The following is a 20,117-nucleotide window of genomic DNA, read 5'->3' as shown; positions in this document are numbered from 1 at the left end:
CTTTGCTGTCATTCGAGTAGAGTCTCAAGACAGGGAGCTCAGATTTAGCTTTATACTCTTGTCTGTGTGGACTGCTGTGGTGACAGCAGGAGCCCCCGGGGTGGGCGTATAGTGGCCAGGGTCTGGTCTCTCTAATGGTGTCCCTTCTCAGGGGTAGGGATGGGCGTTCTTTCCCCCAGACCAGAAGTGGAGTTCTTGTCCTGTCCCAGCCTCCTTCCCCGATGACTTTTAAGTTGGAGGGTGCCTCCTGCTAAGCGGCAGAATGGTCTCGGTCCTTGTTGCTGTGTAGGAGGGGAGAGAAGACATGGCAGGAAGCAATCCGAGAAGAAATGGATCCCAGAAAGGTCGAGGGATCCAGAGAGAATGTCCAGAGATCCCTGCACCCCATCCTGGTCACTCTCGGTGAAAGCTCTGTCCCCATCAGGGCCCCTCAGTGACTTGGAGCTGCTTGTCTCTCTGGGGTGGGGCTGCGCGCCTGAGGAGAGGAGAAAGGGACAGATCCCTAGGTCCCTTCTGGAGGCTTAGGGCAGCGTTGCTCAGGGTGACTGCCTGGACTGATCTGTGAATCTTGGCGCACGCTACCGCGGAGAACTGCGAGCTTAGGGTTCCCTCACGATATGCTTTGCTAACCCCTTTCCTCTGTCTGCAGCACGCTTTTGTTCTATTTCAATCATAAAGTCAAAATGCTGTCCTGTTTCTGATCTCGGATGAAAATAATTTCCGAAACTCCACAGGTGGTTTGCAAATAGAATGGGTGCTGCAAAACACGGCCAGTTAGACCAGTAAAACAAGCTCTAGGTAGCTGGAAATACGTGCATGGCCAGTCCTCTAAGACACAGGGCGGCCCCTAAGATGAAGACAGAGGGAGCTGTTCACACATTTTTAAGCAGACACAGCCACAGAAAGTCACCTTAAAGGAAGTGGTTGCCATCACAGTAAATGACAGAGAGAATCGGGGTAGAAACCCCAAGGTAGAGATTCAGCCCAAACGCAAAGATGTCAACGTCAAGGTGTGCGCTGTGAGTGACGACTCATTCCCCAGCTGCTTTCACCCTGATTACACACTCACCAAGCAGGCTTCTCCCAACCTCAGCTTATTGATTTACTTACCCCCTGTTTTAAAACTGAGGAATAATTGGGGCGCCAGACGGTTAAGTGTCCAACTTCGGCTCAGGTCATGATCTCGCGGTTCATGGGTTCAAGCCCCGTGTTTGTGTTGACAGCTCGGAGCCTGGAGCTGCTTCGGATTCTGTGTCTCCCTCTGTCTCCGCCCCTCCCCCTGCTCACACTCTGTCTCTCCCTCTCAAAAATATCTAAACGTTCAATTTTTTTTTTTTAAACCTGAGGAATAATTTGTTTCGATGAAATGCATGATTTTAAGTGGACAGTTTGATGAATTTCAACAAATACTTATGCCCACGCAACCAACACCTCACTCAAGATGCAGAGCATTTCCAGAAGGTTCCCTGCCATCTCCGTTTAGTCAATCCACCCTCCCCCTGACTCAGAGGCCACCGTTCTCCTGACTCTGTCACTGGGATCTGTCCTGTCAGTGGGGTCCGAGACCCATCAGTCCGCCCTGCTGCAGGTGTGGGCAAGGCTCCTCTCTCCCTTTCTCTTGCTGAGCACAGCCCCCTGGACGAACATAGCCCCCGTGTTTATCTGCGCTCCCGGAGATATGTGCTGGGGACATTGGGACACAGTTTGGGACTCTTCACAAGACAGCTGCTCAGAGCAGCTTCCCATCTGGGGACACAGCTTCTGTGGCTGTGACAGGAGGAAGCAGACCCTGTGAGATACGCAGGGACAACGGCCCTCACCTTTGTCCTCCATGACTGAGATGAGAATGAAGGGGCCGATGCTCAGGAAGGTGAGCATGACCAGGAGCTTGACAAAAGCACTCCCTTCGTTGCGAAAACAGAAGCTGCTCAGATACACCAAGGGGATGCTCGCCCAGCTGTAGAGCATTAGCACCAGAATGATGGCCTGGACGTTTTCCTGGTGTGTGAAGGCTTCTTCCTGGTGGTACAGAAACACCACCTTGGGAAAGAGGGGGAGAGTTCGGGAAAGCCACTGAGAGTCGATTCTAAGGATTAGAGAAAGGGTACGGTGATCCCCACTTAAAAAATAAGGTGTTAGTGGGGTGCCTGGGTGGCTCAGTTGATTAAGGGTCTGACACTTGATTTCGGCTCAGGTCATGATCTCACGGTTTGTGAGTTTGAGCCTCATATCGGGCTTTGTGCTGACAGCGTGGAGCCTGCTTGGGATTGTCTCTCCCTCTCTCTGCCCCTCCCTTGTTCACTCTCTTTCTTTCAAGAAAAAATATATGTGTGTATGTATAAAATATTAAAAAAATAAGATGTGCGAAGGAAACAATCAGCAAAACTAAAAGCCAAACAACAAAATGGGAAAAGATATTTGCAAACGACATATCAGATAAAGGGTTAGTGTCTAAAACCTATAGAGAACTTATCAAACTCAACACCCAAAAAACAAATAATCCCATGAAGAAATGGGCGTAAGACATGAATAGACACTTTTCTAAAGAAGACATCCAGATGGCCAACCGGCACATGAAAAAATGTTCCACATCACTCATCATCAGGGAAATACAAATCAAAACCACCATGAGATACCACCTCACACCTGTCAGAATGGCTCACATTAACAACTCAGGCAACAACAGATGTTGGCAAGGATGCAGAGAAAGAGGATCTCTTTTGCATTGTTGGAGGGAATGCAAGCTGGTGCAGCCACGCTGGAAAACAGTATGGAGGTTCCTCAAAAATTAAAAATAGAACTACCCTTCGACCTAGCAATGGCACTACTAGGTATTTATGCAAGGGATACAGGTGTGCTGTTTCGAAGGGACACATGCACCCCAATGTTGATAGCAGCACTATCGACAATAGCCAAAGTATGGAAAGAGCCCAAATGTCCATCGTTGGATGAATGGATAAAGAAGATGTGGTGTATACATACAATGGAGTATTACTCAGCAATCAAAAAGAATGAAATCTTGCCATTTGCAACTACATGGATGGAACTGGAGGGTATTACGCTAAGCGAAATTAGTCAGAGAAAGACAAATATCATAGGACTTCACTCCTATGAGGACTTTAAGAGACAAAACAGATGAACATAGGGGAAGGGAAACAAAAAGAATATAAAAACAGGGAGGGGGACAAAACAGAAGAGACTCATAAATATGGAGAACAAACGCAGGGTTGCTGGAGGGGGTGTGGGAGGGGGGATGGGCTAAATGGGGAAGGGGCACTAAGGAATCTACTCGTGAAATCATTGTTGCACTATATGCTCAGTAACTTGGATGTAAATTTAAAAAATAAAGAAAAAGAAAAAAAACAAAATGTAAGATGTTAGCAGTACTGCTCAGGTGCTCCCTGTATTTACTCATCAGACAGTGCAGACACTGGCCCTGCCCCTGGAAGTCGGCACCACGAGGTCAGGGGCTCCGTGACAGTTATGAAGCACAGGCCAGGTAAAGGGGGACGTGACCCACCCCGCCCAGAGTGCCAGGGGATCGCAAGTTGCACAGTGCAGTCACGATCCACCGGTTGCACCTGTCAGTGCCCTGGTGAACTGTTTCTGGGCTGTGAACACACGTCCCTGACGCACAACCTCTTAGGAGCTCGTGGCAACAGTTATGGGGATGCGGCAGATTGGAGACCCTAGAGCAGGCCCCTCTGCTGGGACCTTTTATCGAGAGTGAGTGATGAGTCATACCCTGGGTCGGCTGCCAGACTACACTTCTTTGCAGGGTCCTGAAGGCAAGCCCCCTGCCCCCGCTCCCGCCGGGACGTGCGGAGGAGGGTCCCTGAACCACGCGGCCCTCACCAGCAGCAGCAGACTGGGGACCAGGGAAGTGATGAGGTCCCACAGCAGAGCGGAGAGCCAGAAGGTGGCCACATAAACACCACTGACGAACTGGATGTGCTTGGCCTTTGTGGATCTTTCTTTGACCGTCAAGATGGCAAAGGAGCTGGACAGGAAAGCTATTCCGAAAAGCAAGTTGGTAACAAGGTAGTGTCCTTTAGGGCTGCTGCGAAAGGACACGAGGGGAGAGGAAGCCGTGTGAGCACAACTGCTCACACCAGCCGTCTTTCACAGTGAAAGACGTCCCGGCGAGAAGCGGATGAGAAAGAATAGGTGGCCAAGGGGACACGGCGTGCGCGGGAAGGATTTCCTGGGGCGGGACGGTCACACTCACTTGTACAAGACGTCCTCCAAGGCCTCCAGGGCCGACTTAGGTTGAGGGTGGTTGGACGCCGTGATGGAAGCCGCGGCCCCAGAGAGCAGCTTGAAGAGGAAGTTGTCCACGAGCGCCAGCGCCACGGCAGGGGAGTGGTACGCCTGGTTGTTGAACAGCGCCGTCACCGTCGTGTGGTTCCCCTGGTCTTCAAAGGAAGCAGCCACGACGTATTTGAAATCAAAGCTCTCGGGCTCCTCCTCTGCCTTGTCCAGGAGGAGGTCCTCCACCGAGCCTGCAACAGAGCCGGGCGCCCCGGAGCCTCACGCCCTGGACCCCGGCCCCGCGCCCCCTGAGCGCCTCACCACCCGCCCCACCCCCCAGGAAAGCGGGCTCCTCTGGACGCAGCTGGCCCCTCCGTCGCACGCCCGGGCCTCCACAAAACGTCCCTTTCACTGACTGAAGCCGTGGGGGGGCGGGGGGAGGAAAAACGTCTAGTCATTTTTTTTCAGGTGACTCTTTGCCTGGACGGTGTGGCCCCAAGAAGCCCCGTGCTTCTCCCAGTCGCTCCCGTCTACGTGGAAGGACACACGCGGTCGCACCGCACCTCCCCTCCCTGAACCACAAAGTGACCCTCACGGCCCACCTGGCCCGCAGCGCCCAGTCTCCATCCAAACTCCATTGGCGCCTTCAAGGTCTGGCCACACCCGAGGACCCACCGTGCCCCGTGCTGACAGGTGCTCCCCCCCCCCCCCCCCCCCCCCCCCGGGGGTAGGGGCCCCCCCCCCCCCCCCCGCCCCGGGTTTGGAACTTTCTCCGCTTACCCCCTGCTTGCTGCGGGGTCCACCCCTGCTCACATCTCAGGCTCTTACTCCGCAGCCTGTCTCTCCCCATCCGAGGCCGAGCTGTGTCCCCGTGATCCCACAGCGGGACGGTCCCTACACATTGCAGCTGTGGTCACCCTCTCTAGGACCTCTGGGCAAGGGGCTCACTATGGGCCGGTGGTACCGCTGTTCTTCCCGGTACTCTCGGCACGCGGCACCACGGAAATATATGCACACCTAGACCTCTGGGGTCGTGGGTGCTGAAAAGGACCCTCCTTCACAGCAGCAGCAGCAGGAGTAACGCGCGCAGGCAGCACGCTCACTCCGCGGGCCCTGCGTGCGCCCCTGGGCGGGAGGGAGGAGGCGAGCTTTATCCTTCTCCCCGTCTTCCCCACCAAGAAACCGAGGCTTGGAGACGTAGGGCGCTGTGATCCCGCCATTTTGCTCCACCGTGTTCTGCATTTGATCTCTTCATTTGAAAATGTGAACACCTCAACATTTTATTTCTTTCCAAGAGAACGCGTGCATCTAACTTTTCAAACCAGATAATCCTGCAAGACTCGGGATGAGAAACAGCAGGGCCCTGGCCTGCCCTTCGTTGTCCCCAGTGCCCGCTCGCCCGAGGCGACCAGACTCTCCAGCCGTTTCTCTGGATCCCTGAAGCACATTTACCTCTGGACGTCCCGTCCTGGAAGCGGGGACTTTGTTCCTTACCCCACCCCACCCCCTAAGGGCTGCCCTCCTCTCCGCTCTCCTGGAATACATCAGAAAGTTGGTTAAGTCAAGGCACAATCAAGTGCTCTGTTATGGTAGGTCTCCTTTTTCATACGATCTTCCCCTGCCCTCCTGAGTTCATGTCCTCCCTTTTCACATTTGCTCAGTGATCTCTATATCTGTCACCAAACTCCCTCCATCGAAGTGTAAATCCCCTCTCAGGACACATCAAACAGCAGATAATTGTCCGTTTCAGTTTTGGACGTGCCGCCATCCCCAGAAAGACACAGCCTGGCTGCATTTCCAGGCACCCTCTCCCTTTCCTGTCATCTGGCGGCCAAGAGATCTTCTGAGACGTCTGGCTGTTCACCTGACTTCAGGGCGCACCCCCTACCACGGCCCCCAGAGCACGCGCTGCTCTCCTGGGCCTCAGACTTACTCAGGGTCTCCAGAGGGATCTGTTCCTCTGCCACAAGCATGTCTGTGAAATGCTGTGAAAGCCGAGGACCCAGCCTGGAATTGGGAGAAATATAGAACGGGACGACGGTTCGGCCATATGTTCTCAGGGTCAGTTCCAGCGGCACGCTGCCTGTGTTCGTTTCCAAGTTGAAGATGGTGAGGCTGAAGGTGGTGATCAGCAGGGGCACCAGGACCTGTACCGTGAGCATCAACAACCAGTTGCGCCAAGAGTACAGGACCCTTTTCAGGAGCATGGCATAGAACTGTTGGCAGACGAGGCTGAACTGCGATAGAAAAAGGGGGGGGGGGACACACCATTTACACGGCCACACAGAGGAGCTAGCCTCCCCCCGGCCACAGTCTCGTATTGGGTCTAATGCTTTGATGATGTTCAAAATTTGCTTTGACCTGATGACTTGATTCACATTTAATGGCAAAAAAGGAAGTCACAGATTGGAAAGCTCTGGAAGAGTAGTAGCCTGAACAGATAGCAGATGTAAGCAGGATACAATTTTTTTTTTCAACCCGCCACATTATCAGAAACTTTAAGTTGGTGAGGATGTGGAATGCCAGTGCTGAGGTCTTCATTTGGCACAACTTTTGTAGAAAACAGGTGACCTGGATGAATACAATCTAATTTAATACGCATGTAGTCTTTAGGCTAGAAATTCTACTTTTAGTAACATATCCCGCAGGTAAATACGCAGGACCCGTGTACAGCGTGGCCCTTGTGGCACGGGCAGTCAGTGTAAAGGGTGCGGTCATGTGCACTGAGGTCGAAGACATAAAGTTGGGCCAGGGGTGGGAGGCCCCGGAGGTCAGCGCCATGAGCTCCCGCTCGGCTTCTCGCTGGTGCTGTGGGAGCTGGGGCAGACGGGGCCCTTGAGCCTCAGGGCTGGTGTTCGTTGTGGGTGACTCATCCACCCAGAGCCTTTGTGGGGAGAGGCTTGGTGGTCAGGTTTGAGTCAGGCATTCTTAAGTTTCTGGCCCCAAATACCGACAAATCCTTGAGACTCTACCAAGCATCTCTGAAATTTCCCGCCTTGGACACGAAGGCCACGTCCACCCAGAGCATTCGTCAAAAGATGCTGCTCTCAACTTGTTCAAGGTTGTGCCCTGAGAATTACCTCCGGGGAAGTTTCCAGAAGCAAAGCTTGGCCCAGCGGAGCCCAGATTAACCTCTTGCTGGGGGCTGGAGAGGAGCCTCCTGGACAGGGCAGGCGGCTGGCCTACGTGGCCCTGAGACCCTTTCCAACCCAGAGGCCCCTTTTATACATGATTCAAGATTGTGGAACAGTGCAGTCCATCTCTTCCCTAACCCATGAAAACCAGTCTCACTATTTTACAGTCATACCTTGTAGGTGGCAAAATCGAGACCATTTTGTAAGGTGCGTATCAATATCCTTTTTTTTTTTTTTCGATAACAAAAGAACATTGCAGGTTATCCATATACTTCATAAGGATGTTTTAAAAAAATCGTGGGGCGCCTGGGTGACTCGGTTGGTTAAGTATCTGACTTTAGCTCAGGTTATGATCTCATAGTTGGTGAGTTTGAGCCCCGTGTCGGGCTCTCTGATCTCAGCACAGAGCCTGCTTCGGATCCTCTGCCCTCACACACCCCCCCTGCCCTTCTCTCCACCTCTCCCTCCCTCAAAAATAATAAAATAAAACACTAAAATAGATATGTCTTAAACTCCAGGTGTGATATGTGATCTGTTTCACAGTGAAATATGAAAACGGGAAGATTAAATATGCTTTTTTTGGCTGGTAGATTCAGTGCTTTTATTCTTTCTTCTTTTTGGTAAGAGGAAGGTCCAAGACCTTTTACTGTGTCCTTTTCTGGTGCTTTCTTCCACTGAGTTAATCGTGGCCAGGAAACAATAGTGCATTGTCTCTGAACTAGAGCTGAGAGCGTGGCCTTGAGGGAACCTGGCCGGGCCTCTTTTGTGCCTAAGATCTACACATTTCTCCTCAAGCCCCTGGCAAAGGGTGGGTGACCTGTACTTCTTGACCAAAGAACAGGATGATTCTAAGAGTTAACCCCAAATCTGCCCCCTGGCGTGCATGTGACATATTTGCTCACCCCAGTGTTGTGATGGATTGGCAGGCCGGACGGTATGGAGAAGATCCTTGAGTGAATACGTTTGATTCTGTTGACAGGAACCCTGCCGATCAGGTGGTGAGACTGAATGGAGGGAATCTTGAGGGTTTGGATTTCTGTGCTGGAATCTGTCAGCTTGTTCACCCTAAACCAAATGGAAACAGAAACGCAAATTTGCAAAACCACATCTTGCTTCATTTTGTTTGGATTTAAAGAGACAACGTCATGTAAAATTTGAAAGAAAAGAACGAAGTTAGGACAAGAATAATGAGGGCAGGGGCGCCTGGGTGCTCAATTGCTTGAGCCTCCAGCTCTTGATTTCAGCTCAGCTCATGATCCCAGGGTTGTGGGATCGAGCCCTGCATCAGGCTCCACGCTGAGTGTGTGTGGGGCCTGCTTAAGATACTCTCTCTCTTGGGGCACCTGGGTGGCTCAGTTGGTTGAACGTCTGACTCTTCATTTTGGCTCAGGTCATGATCTCACAGTTTTGTGGGTTCGAGCCCTGCATCAAGGCTCTGAGCTGACAGTGTGTAGCCTGCTTGGGATTCTCTCTCTCTATCTCTCTCTCTCCCCCCTTCCTCCCTCCTTCCTCTGTACCTCCCCTGCTAGTGTGCGCTCACTCTCTAAAAAATTAATTAATTAATTAAAGAATATTGAGGAAAAAGGAGCTGCACCCAGATGATATACTGCTAGCAAGCATATTTTGACTAGAAAGTTCTTTTTTTTTAATTTTCAAAAAATATTTATTTATTTTTGAGAGAGAGAGAGAGACAGAGAGAGAGACAGAGTGCAAGCCGGGGAGGGGCAGAGAGAGAGAGGGAGACACAGAATCTGAAGCAGGCTCCAGGCTCTGAGCTGTCAGCCCAGAACCCAACGTGGGGCTTGAACTCACAAACGGTGAGATCATGACCAGAGCCGTAGTCGGATGCTTAACCAACTGAGCCCCCCAGGAGCCCACAGAAAGCTCTTAGATAGGTCCCGAGTATATATTGAACTAACTGACCAATGGCTTTTCCAAAGAACTGAGGCAACGTTAGCATGAATAGATTTCATTATTTTCCTATAAAGATGCCATATGCAAATTAAAACAAAAATGAAATGTCCCTGAATATCTACTTTATGAGCAAGACTCATAAACCCAAGTATGACACGTAGCACTGGAGCCTGAGGTCTTATTTTTGTTTGGCACTGAGCTCAGAAAGGATTTTATGTTTTTAAATGGTTACATGCTAGATGGTTATCTAATTACTTACATAATATCCTTGATTATGCCATTAAACCTACAGTAGCCTAAAACGTGTACTCTGGCTTTTCAGGAAGAAGTTTGCCGAACCCCGCCCTAGGCCAAAAGAGGTATTCCTTGCGGGCAGCAAACCGTTCGGAAGCCGAGAAATATATTTTTACTCATAATCTTCGGGTCGGTTATTCTACTCCTGGGAGTGCGTCACAACGAAACAGTGCAGTAAATTGTAGCTCATTTTCCCTGCAATAGAGTTCTGTAAATGGCGGTGTGGCCCAGATTCTCCCCAAACTTAGCAGCTTAAAACAACCGTAAACGTTTGCTGTGTCACACAGTTCTGTGGGCCAGGCGTTCGGAAGTGGCTCGGCAGGGTGGTGCTGTCTCCGGGGCTCTCAGGAGGCTGCACTCGAGCTCTGGGCCTGGGCTGCAGTGGTCTGAAGGCTGGACTGGGGCGGGAGGCCCCACTCCCAAGACGGTGCCCTCATGTGGCTGGCTTAACAGCTGGCTCTCCCAGTGGAGTTTTTTTTATTATTATTATTATTATTTTTTTTAACGTTTATTCTTGAGAGACAGAGAGACACAGAGCATGAGCAGAGGAGGGGCAGAGAGAGAGAGGGAGACACAGAATCCGAAGGGCTCCGGGCTCCAACGCGGGGCTCAAACTCACGAACTGTGACCTGAGCCAAAGTCAGTCACCTAACCGACTGAGCCACCCAGGTGCCCCTCTACCAGTGGAGTTCTGACAAGAATGTTGGTTTTAATTCACATTAATGATGAGGATAAAAGTGAATAGCAGTGGTGTGTGTCAGAACTTCACTCGTGCATCCCCCAGGCAAGCCACACTGTTGCTGACTTGAATACTACTGTTCTAATGCTGGAAGAATATTTTCCTAAGTTTTTGTGTTCTTAATGAAATGGCTCGGGATAGACACTTTTCAACTTAGTTTGCATTATTAACATTTTCGCCACCACGTTCTTAATCTAGACAATCAACAAAATGTTAAATTAAACCCTAGTGTTTCCTGTTTACCCCGTTCCATGACGTAAGTTCATGCATGATGGTTGATTTCAAATTATCGACACAGCACGTCCATCATGCGGATTTAAGTAGACGTAAATAACCTTAAGAGCACTGATAATAGTACAATGTAGCCAAACCGTGACGTCTTGTGTATTGCCATTTACAATGTTTTGATTTATAACTTACAGTTTTATAATCTTTTAACAGGAAATTTATGTTCAGTCTTCTGTTCCTAGCACTGAGCTCCCAAAACATTTATACGTTCCTAAGTGGTGACCTCAGGTAAGGCGTGTTGTGTTGTGTTGTGTTGTGTGAGCAAGGTGACTTTGGAAAGGACCTGAGGATGGGGACTGGTTGCCGAGAGAACCATCCATGGGATTCGAGGGTTGGAACTTTCAGGCCCCCCTCCCAGCCTCCTGGGAAGGGACAGGGGCTGGAAATTGAGTTCAAGTGCCAGCGGCCAATGATTTAATCAATCAATTATACCTGTGTAATGAAGCCTCCACAAAACCCCAAATGGGCAGAGAACCCAAAACGCTTCCGGGTTGGTGTCCCGGGAGGTGCCGGGAGAGCAGTGCCGTCAGAGAGCACGGACGCTTCGCACCATTGCCCTGTGTATGTGTTCATCTGGCTCCTGTATCATGTTCTGTATAATGAACTGGTAGATGTCGGTGTTTTTGTGAGCTCTGTGAGCCATTTTAGTGAGTTAATTGAAGAAGCGGTTGTGGGAACGTCCAGTTTATGGCCGGTGGGTCAGAAGCACAGGTGACCACATGAAGTTGTGACTGGGGTCTAGAGTCAGGGAGTGGGGCGTTCTTGCAGGACTGAGCCCTTAAGCTGTGGGTTCTGATGCTGTTCTCCAGAGAGAGCGCATCAGGGTGAAGTTAACTGCTTGGTGGTGTGAAAAAAAATAAAACAAAACTGGGGCGCCTGGGGGGCTCAGTCGGTTAAGTTTCCGACTTCAGCTCAGGTCATGATCTCCGCGTTGTGGGTTCGAGCCCCGCATCGGGCTCTATAGCGACAGCTCAGAGCCTGGAGCCTGCTTCAGATTCTGTGTCTCCTTCTCCCTCTCTCTCTTTCTCTCTGCCCCTCCCTTGCTCGTTCTCTCTCTCTCTCTCTCTGTCTCAAAAATAAATAAATGTTAAACCCTGCCCCACACTTTGGAATTGATATCAGAATTGTACTGCAGTTTTTTATTGTGATTTGCCAGCTTATGCAATTGAATTTTTAATAAGAGCCGTCTTTAGCTGGTGCACAAAATTCTTGATAATTTAATATTCGGCTCTCATGAGCTGAGCTGAGCTGAGCTGAGCCAGCTCCAGCACACCTCTGGCAGGGGCCTCGATTCCTTGTTGGCTGTTGGCAAAAGCCTCGGTTCCGGGCCACGTGGACTTCTCCCTGAGGCCGTGTGAGTGTCCTCCCAAGACGGTGGCTGGCTTCTCCCAGCCTGAGCGGTCCAAGACGGAGAGATAGAGGTACAGTGTCTCTCGTGAGCTAGCCTCATTACTCACTCGTCAGTTCCGCAAAACCTTGCTGCCTTTATGGGTCAGCCCTATTTACAGCGACCGCACGCCTGGCAGGCCCCGCCTGTGCCGAGACCCCGCCTCTGCTCTTGACCAGACCATTTCTCCTGGACTTTTCTAGGCTTTCTACTTGTCCTTTCGTTAGCTTTCCTACAGATTGGGGGATGTTAGTGAGCATTATCAGGATTTGTGAGGCCTCTCTTCAGGGCTTCAGCTCGTACCCGAGGAAGGTGTGTGGGGAAAGACAGGAGCCACACAGCACTTCGCCACGATATTTTCTTTGGCCCCGTGAAACGTTGTGTCAAGGTTGTATTCTGAATTTTTCCTCATTCAGTTTCTGCTAGTCGGATTTTTTGCTGGGGGGGCTGTTTAAGAAATAAGACTGTCATTTATTGAGACTGAATTCCAGGAAGGAAGGGAGGGGAGTTTTCTACAGCGGGACGTTGGTGGCCACCACACCACGGTGTCTTCAAACAGATTAAGTACAGACTAAGAGCTGGTCCGAGAGCTTCCGCACTGTGCTGGGCGTCCTCTGACTGGCCCTCCAAACCCCAAATGCTCATGCTCTGTCATGACCTCCCTCAGTCTCCTCCCGGTTTTATTGAAATATAATTGACATTTAACCTTGTGTAAGTTTAAGGTGCACAACGTAATGGCCCAATATATGTATATATGTGAAACCGTCACACAATTAAGCTCAGTTAGCGTCCAACTTACAGACTTAGGGTATTTTTGCTTGTGGTGAGAACTTTTAAGATCTACTCCCTTGCTAACTGTCGGATATACAATAAATACAGTGTTGTTAACCACAGTCACCATACTCTCCTTACTTCTCTTGTAACTGGAAGTTTGTGCCTTTGCCTCCCCTTGCCCAGTTCCCTCACCCACCCCTACCCGCTGCCCCCGGCCACCACAGATCTCTTCTGTCTCTGTGAGTTTGGTTTCTTTCAGGATTTCGCACATGAGTGAGATCATGCGGGATTTGTCTTTCTCTGTCTGGCTTATTTCACTGTGCATAATGCCCTCAAGGCCCATTTATGTTGCTTCAGATAGCAGGATTTTCCTTTTTCTTAATGGGTGAATAATATTCTCGTGTGTGTGTGTGTGTGTGTACACTGTGTAGAAACTTTTTAGTTTGATGTAGTCCCGCTTGTTTAATTTTGCTTTTGTTGCCTGTGCTAATCCCTTCCCCTTCATTGTGAGCTGGACCTAGAGACTCACTTCCAACGAGTGGAGTACAGCAATGTGATAAAACATCACTTCCAAGACGAGGGCAGGAGGGGACTAAGTCTTCCTTCTTGGTCACGGCTTCCCTTTCTCTTTCTCTGATCACTCGCCATGGGGGAATCCGGTTGCCGTATCACGAGGTCACTCGGCAACTCGGGAAGAGGTCCACACGGTGACACACTGAGACCGATAGATGCTGGGGAACCGAGGCCGGCCAACAACCCTAGCAGTGATCTTGGAAGTGGACCCTCCACCTGCTCAGCCTCCAGAGACCACGGGCCTGGCTCACAGCTCGACTCCCACCCAACAGGCCCTGAGCCAGAACTGACTGTCCACCTGCTCCTGGACTCCTGAACCACAGAAAACCGTAAGGTAATGAATGTTGGCTATTTCAGGGCTGCTACACTTTAGGGAAATTTGTTATTTAGCAATAGATAATAAATAAACACAGGCCCCCAACAGTGGGGGGTATAACAGACGTGAGACAGGGGAGAGGTAAAAATCATGTGTAATTAGTAGTCCCAGGAGGAGAGGAACGAGAGGGTAGATGAGAAGGAACGTGTTGGAGAGATGTTGGTGGAGAATTTTCCAAAACTGGCAATACCAGCAGACCCCAGGGTAAAAAGTGGTAAAGATCCTAAGCCGGCGAGCACAAGGACAGACACGTAAAGCCACGTCATTGTAAAAATACTGGAAACCTAAGACAAAAATCACTACTAAAAGCAGCCAGGAGTAGGGCGCCTGGGTGATTCAGTCGGTGAAGCTCCCAGCTTCGGCTCAGGTCATGATCTCGTGGTCTGTGAGTTCAAGCCCTGCGTCAGGCTCTGTGCTGACAGCTCAGAGCCTGGAGCCTGCTTCGGATTCTGTGTCTCCCTGTCTCTCTGCTACTCCCCCGCTCATGCTCTGTCTCTCTCTGTCTCTCAAAAATGAATAAACGTTTAAAAAAAAGTTTTTTAAATAAAATCATCGGGGCGCCTGGGTGGCTCAGTCGGTTGAGCCTCTGACTTCAGCTCAGGTCATGATCTCACGGTTCATGGGTTCGAGCCCCACTTTGGACTCTGTGCTGACAGCTCAGAGCCTGGAGCCTGCTTCGGATTCTGTGTCTCCCTCTCTCTGCCCCTTCCCTGCTCATGCTCTGTCTCTGTCTCTCTCTCTCTCTCTCTCTCTCAAAAATAAACATTTAAAAATTTCTTTTTAAGCAGCCAGGGGTAAAGGACAGATTGTGCTCAAAGAATAACAATAATACTGGCAGCTGACATCTCAATAGACATAATGGAAGTCAGAAGACAATGGAATGGGACACATAGGCAGTGGCCGTGGGCTACAAATGGGAACGGGCACGTTTGCAAGGGAACACAAAAGATCTTTATGGAGCGATATGGTCACACTTCTGTAAATTTATTGGAAGTCATCGAATTTACTATATGAATCATTGAGTAACGTGACAGTCTGTAAATCGTATCTGTTGAATCTGTTGAAATCTGTTGAAAAGGAAGACATTGCATTGTAGAAGCATTGGAAAGAGCCCTGCCAACCTAAAATTCTATCTATGGGCCAAATGCCCTTCAAAAATGCAGGCCACCTGTCTATTTTCGAGCAAGCAACAACCCTGAGATTTCTGTCACCAGAAAACCGCCACTGGAGGGAGAAGGTATTGTTCAGGCAGAGAGACCATCCTAGGTGGGAGCTTAAAGGTGAATGAAGGATTAGAGAGTGACACAGAGGGTAAATATATGGTAAATTCAAGTGAATACCGATGGCCCAAAACATCATGACATGTGATGGGTTTTAAAATATGTACAGGATTGAAATACACAAACCAAATGGTACATAACTCTGGAGGTAGAGTCGGGGTAGTTGAAGGAGCAGTGGGCCTGTGTCGTCTGGAACGCGGTGAGCCTACGCGTTTATGGTAAACTGTAATAGGTTATGAGTGTACGTGGTAATCTTGGGATAACCACTAAGAGAAGGAGAACATAATTTACAAATTTGAAATTAATGGAGGAGAAAATACAAACTAAAAGATACATATACATATGTATATGTATATAGATACATATACATATATATATGGATTAGGGGCTCCTGCTTGGCTCACTCAGTTAAGCGTCTTGACTTGATTTCGGTTAGGGTCATGATCTCACGGTTCGTGGGATCCAGCCCCGTGTCTCACCCTCTGTCTGCCCCTGACCTTCTCACACGCATGCTGCTCTGTCTCTCTCAAAATAAAATAAACATTTAAAAAATATTAAGTGCACCCAAAGTTGGAAAGGAAATAGAAAGTGAGTGTGGACCTGGTAGGCAAACAGAAAACAGCAAGTGATATGGCAGATTTGCAACCCAGTGAACTGGGGTTTTCATCAGTCGTCAAGGCCCCGAGGTTCCAGTTAAAAGATAAAGATGGATGAAGGAGCTGTTTTCTGAAATTTCAGCGATTCGCCGTTGACAAGAAGTGCGCTTAAAATACGGCTACGGGAAGACTGAATGCAAATGGGTGGACAAGAACCTACTCACGACTTTGAACCAAAACAAAGCTAGTATATACAACTAGATGGATGTTCAGTTGTTGGGCTTACCAGCAAAATATGTTAACAATTCTAAATGTGTAGGCACCTGATGCAGTCGCTTAAAAACAAAGCAAAACTGGACAAAATTAAAATCAGCGTGTTACCTCTAGGAACCCAGAGAACAGGCAGATAATCATTTTTTTAAAAAGACACAGGAGATTTGTACACCACGATTAACAATCAGACCTAGTCGCCATACACAAAAGACTGCACCCAGCCACTGCAGAATGCGCGTTCTTTCAAGAACATAGGAAATTTTACAAAAATGGAAGGTAAGGTGAGCCACAGACTCAAGCATTTTGAAAGAAGGAGGCCATACAGAGTATGTACTCGGGCCACAGTGAAATTAGGTTAGGAATCACATATATTAACAAGACAAGGCAAAATAAAGCAAGAAAACATTTTTTAAGTTTATTTATTTTTGAGAGAGGGAGAGAGCACACACGCATGAGCGGAATGGAGGACAGAGAGCTGCGGGTGGGGGGGAGAGAATCCCAAGCAGGCTCCAGGCTCTGAGCTGTCAGCACAGGGCCTGATGCGGGGCTCGAACCCATGAACTGTGAGATCATGACCTGAGTTGAAATCAAGAGTCAGATGCTTAGCCGACTTAGCCCCCGGGCGCCCCTGAATAGGAACAGTAAAAAAAACAAAACTCTCCACGAGTTTGGAAATTAAGAAACACAGTTCTAAATAAACCATAGGTCAGAGTGGAAACCACAATAGAAAATTAAACATATTTCTAACTGGATGGGGAAGAAAAGATTACATATCAAACAACTGTGCGACACAGGCACATGAAGCTCAAAGGGAAATTTATATCTCAGATCCCTAGTTGAATATATGTATGGCTGAAAATAAACTATATAAAAACTATCTTACAAGGAAGCACTTCTGCCTAATCAGTCGAGGACGTCCCCCCTCTCTGCTTGGACTCAGTGTTATGCTGAGGCCCCTCGCAGTGAGATAAGCAAGCAAAAGGCATGAAGCCTGGAAAATACGAAGTAAAACTGTCTTTAAATGACATGATGGTTATATCCAAAATACTAAGGAAGTCAACCCAAAATTGAACTACTGAGTTAAGCAATATTTCTAGATATCAATAACTTAAAAAATGATTTCTAGATCTGCAGCAAGTGATTGGAAATGAAATTGAGAGATCCATTTCCATCCCTTTGAAAAAAATTGAAATACTTAGGAATAAGTTTAATAAAAGATAGGCAGAGCTTCTGGAAAATGCAAGAGATGGCTGATAAAAATTATAGACGACCTCCCAGATAAAGGAGGCTGTGTAGAGTACCTGTGGATTGGAACGGTGCATGTTTCAGATGTCCATTGTCCCCAAATTGATATATACATTCAACCTACTACCGGTCATATTCCCAGCAGGTTAAAAAAAAAAGACTCTATGTTTTAGATGGTTTTAGGTTTGCAGGAAAACTGAGCAGAAAGCACAGAGTTCCCATATGCTTCTTCTCTCCCCTGCTGCCGACTTTTCCGTACTGTTCACACCTTGCATTAGCGTGGTGTTTCTGCTGTAACCGATGAGCCAGCTTTCCAACAAGTTCTTTTTTTTTTTTAAATAGAAACTGACAAGTTTATTTTTAAATTTACATGTTAACCCAAACGACCTATAATGGCCAAAACCATCTTCAAAAAACAGAACCGGAGAAACTATCTACTACCTGACTTCAAGATGTCCTTTGTAAAGCTGCGGTAATCTCGACCGCGTGGGTCTGGCGTGGGGCAGAAGAGGGGGGCATAGAAATGGACATACGCAGTCAATTGATTTTTGGTGAAGGCATCCAAACAATTCGGCCTGGAAGGAAGTCTCTTCGCCAAGTGGTTCCGTCACGACTGGGTACCCACGTGCAAGAAAATAAACCTTGGGGCTCCTGGGTGGCTCAGTTGGTTAAGCGTCAAACTTCAGCTCGGGTCATGATCTCACAGTTCCTGAGTTCGAGCCCTGAGTCGGGCTCTGTGCTGACAGCATGCAGCCTGCTTGGGATTCTATCTCTCCTTCTCTCTCTGCCCCTCGCCCCCTCCCCCAAATAAATAAATGAACTGAAAAAAGAAAATGAACCTCAGCCTCTTGTCACACTGCACAGAAAAGTTAACACCGGGGGGGTCACAGATCTAATGCAGAAGCTAAAATGGTAACGTTCCTAGAGGAGAGAGTAGCAGCATGACTCTGACCTACGGGTGGGCTCCGAAAACAGGAACAGGCAAGCCGCGGGCTGGGAAGAAAACGTACCCGACAGAGGACCTCTATCCAGAGCACACGAGAAGTCCAGGAACTCCGGAAGAAAACTGAGCCAGAGGCTTGGTGTTTACGCACCTTTCGGTACGTTTGTCATGCTTCAGTAAAAACGTAATTATTTAAGAGAACCCAGAGGAAGTGTCAAGCTGAGGATGGAAAACAGCTGAAGAGGGAAGAGCCACCCGGGTGATAAGTCGGAGGGTCTGAGCCAGCACGCGGCTCCGGGAGACCAGAGGGCCAGAGAGGGGGGAAGGAAGGGCAGACTCACCCAGCACACAGAATGAGACGATCCCGCCTGTCCTATGGTGAGAGAAGAAACACCTGTCCTACGGTGAGGAGCAAGGCACCATGGGAGCGGGCGGTGGCCTCACACGTGGGAAGTCGTGAAACACGTTCCATCCGTGGCCAGAAGTCCATCAGATGTCAAGCGGGATAGTTAAACGGAAAACCGTACGGAGATACACCGTGGTTAAGTTGCATAACATCAGAAGCAGAGCGGCCCGATTTCCTTCAAAGGAACAAGGGTTAGACCCACAGCTCATATTCAGCCACAGGAGTAGAGTCTGCGAAATAGTATTTTCAGCACCGATGGAAGATTACTTTCAATCTGGTGAAAATATCCTTCAAAACGTAGAGAACTAAAATCATTTCCAGGGCCCCCAGGAAACCCCACACAAGTGTGTTTGGCACCCGCGTAAAAGCGCTAAAGGGTGCTGTAAAGACTGTACTGTGGGCAGGACAGTCACCTGAGAAGAGGAAAGAACACAGAGGCAGGTGTACGTGCACATGAGTTTAAGTGACCATTGGCTTTCTCTACCAATAATACTGTCTTGTGGTGTTGAAAAAAAAGAGAGAATTAAAACACACGCTATATACAAGCTGGTGATGGTGGGATATGTGCGTGTCCCAAGGTCTTGGCGTTTTCCAGAAGCAGAGTAAAGATATTAATTCACTCTTGTGTGTCTCAATGTCTAGGCTGACCGCTACCATAATACAGTAAGAACGTATACTTTCCAACTAGTGTGGGGAAGGAAAATATAGAATCAGGAGAAATAACCCAAAAAGGGAGGAGAAGACTAGTGGGAAATATCAAATAAAATGATAGATATAAAATCGAACGTATCAGTCACAATACTTGCAAATAGCCTACACGGTCCAGTTAAAAGACAGATATTGCCAGACTGGATCAAGTCACACTGACCTGTTCCCATCGCCCCTCTCTGGCCTTCTTTGGTCTTCTGGGCGGCTTCCCTAGAGGGCCCCTTCACGGCCTTCCTAGAAGTAAGCCTGTGTCCTGCCTCGTGACAGTCAAACTGGACCAATCAGGGGCGCCTGAGTGGCTCAGTTGGTTAAGCGTCCGACTTTGGCTCGGGTTATGATCTCGCAGTTCTTGAGTTCGAGCCCTGTGTCTGGCTCTGGGCTGACAGCTCAGAGCCCGGAGCCTGCTTCGGATTGTGTGTGTGTGTGTGTGTGTGTGTGTGTGTGTGTGTCTCTCTCTCTGCCCCTCCCCAGCTTATGCTCTCTCTCTCTCTCTCCCTCAACAATAAATAAACATTAAAAAAAAAAAATCAGACCAATAGGCCAACTCCAGAGCCGCATAAACCAGCTGAGTCAATTATAGTCAACGACATCCCACATGATACGCCACTCCTAGAAAGTGGTATTGCGTTCAGCGCTTTCTCTGTTAAGCCGCACCCCTATCGCTGGAAGTCCTCGTCAGAGGCTGGGAGGCCGCCCAGCACGGGCGCTCCGAGGAGGAGCCGGGCTCCGGTCCACGGGTAGATGCGTGACAGTTTCACCCTTGCTTACCGAATGAAGACCTCCTCCATGGTGGTGACCGAGGCCCCGAAGCTGGCGATCCCCAGCTCCACCTGCCTCTGTTCCAACTCGGTAAATAGAGATGCAAACCTAGAAGGGAAGAGAGGTTTTACTCCTCACAGGTGCGAGGGGACCCCCCCACCCCCGCCCCACCATCAC

At 49.1% G+C, this 20,117-nt stretch overlaps 1 protein-coding gene across 6 annotated transcripts in view; it reads right to left on the bottom strand.

Annotated features, from left to right (window-relative positions):
* Window positions 1-20,117, bottom strand: part of ABCA3 (ATP binding cassette subfamily A member 3) — an 87,599-nt gene that overhangs the window by 16,759 nt on the left and 50,723 nt on the right. For all 6 annotated transcript variants that reach the window (XM_049637313.1, XM_049637316.1, XM_049637311.1 and 3 more), the window contains 6 exons: window positions 19,950-20,048; window positions 8,288-8,450; window positions 6,185-6,488; window positions 4,229-4,502; window positions 3,856-4,060; window positions 1,821-2,040 (listed from right to left, as the gene is read on the bottom strand). In XM_049637313.1, the coding sequence (XP_049493270.1) occupies window positions 1,821-2,040; window positions 3,856-4,060; window positions 4,229-4,502; window positions 6,185-6,488; window positions 8,288-8,450; window positions 19,950-20,048 (1,265 nt within the window). The remainder of the gene's footprint in view (window positions 1-1,820; window positions 2,041-3,855; window positions 4,061-4,228; window positions 4,503-6,184; window positions 6,489-8,287; window positions 8,451-19,949; window positions 20,049-20,117) is intronic.

Source organism: Panthera uncia, chromosome E1, assembly GCF_023721935.1.
Source record: "Panthera uncia isolate 11264 chromosome E1, Puncia_PCG_1.0, whole genome shotgun sequence".
NCBI lineage: Eukaryota > Metazoa > Chordata > Mammalia > Carnivora > Felidae > Panthera > Panthera uncia.
Note: the sequence above shows the minus strand (reverse complement) of the source record. Positions and strands in the feature narration are given on the sequence as shown.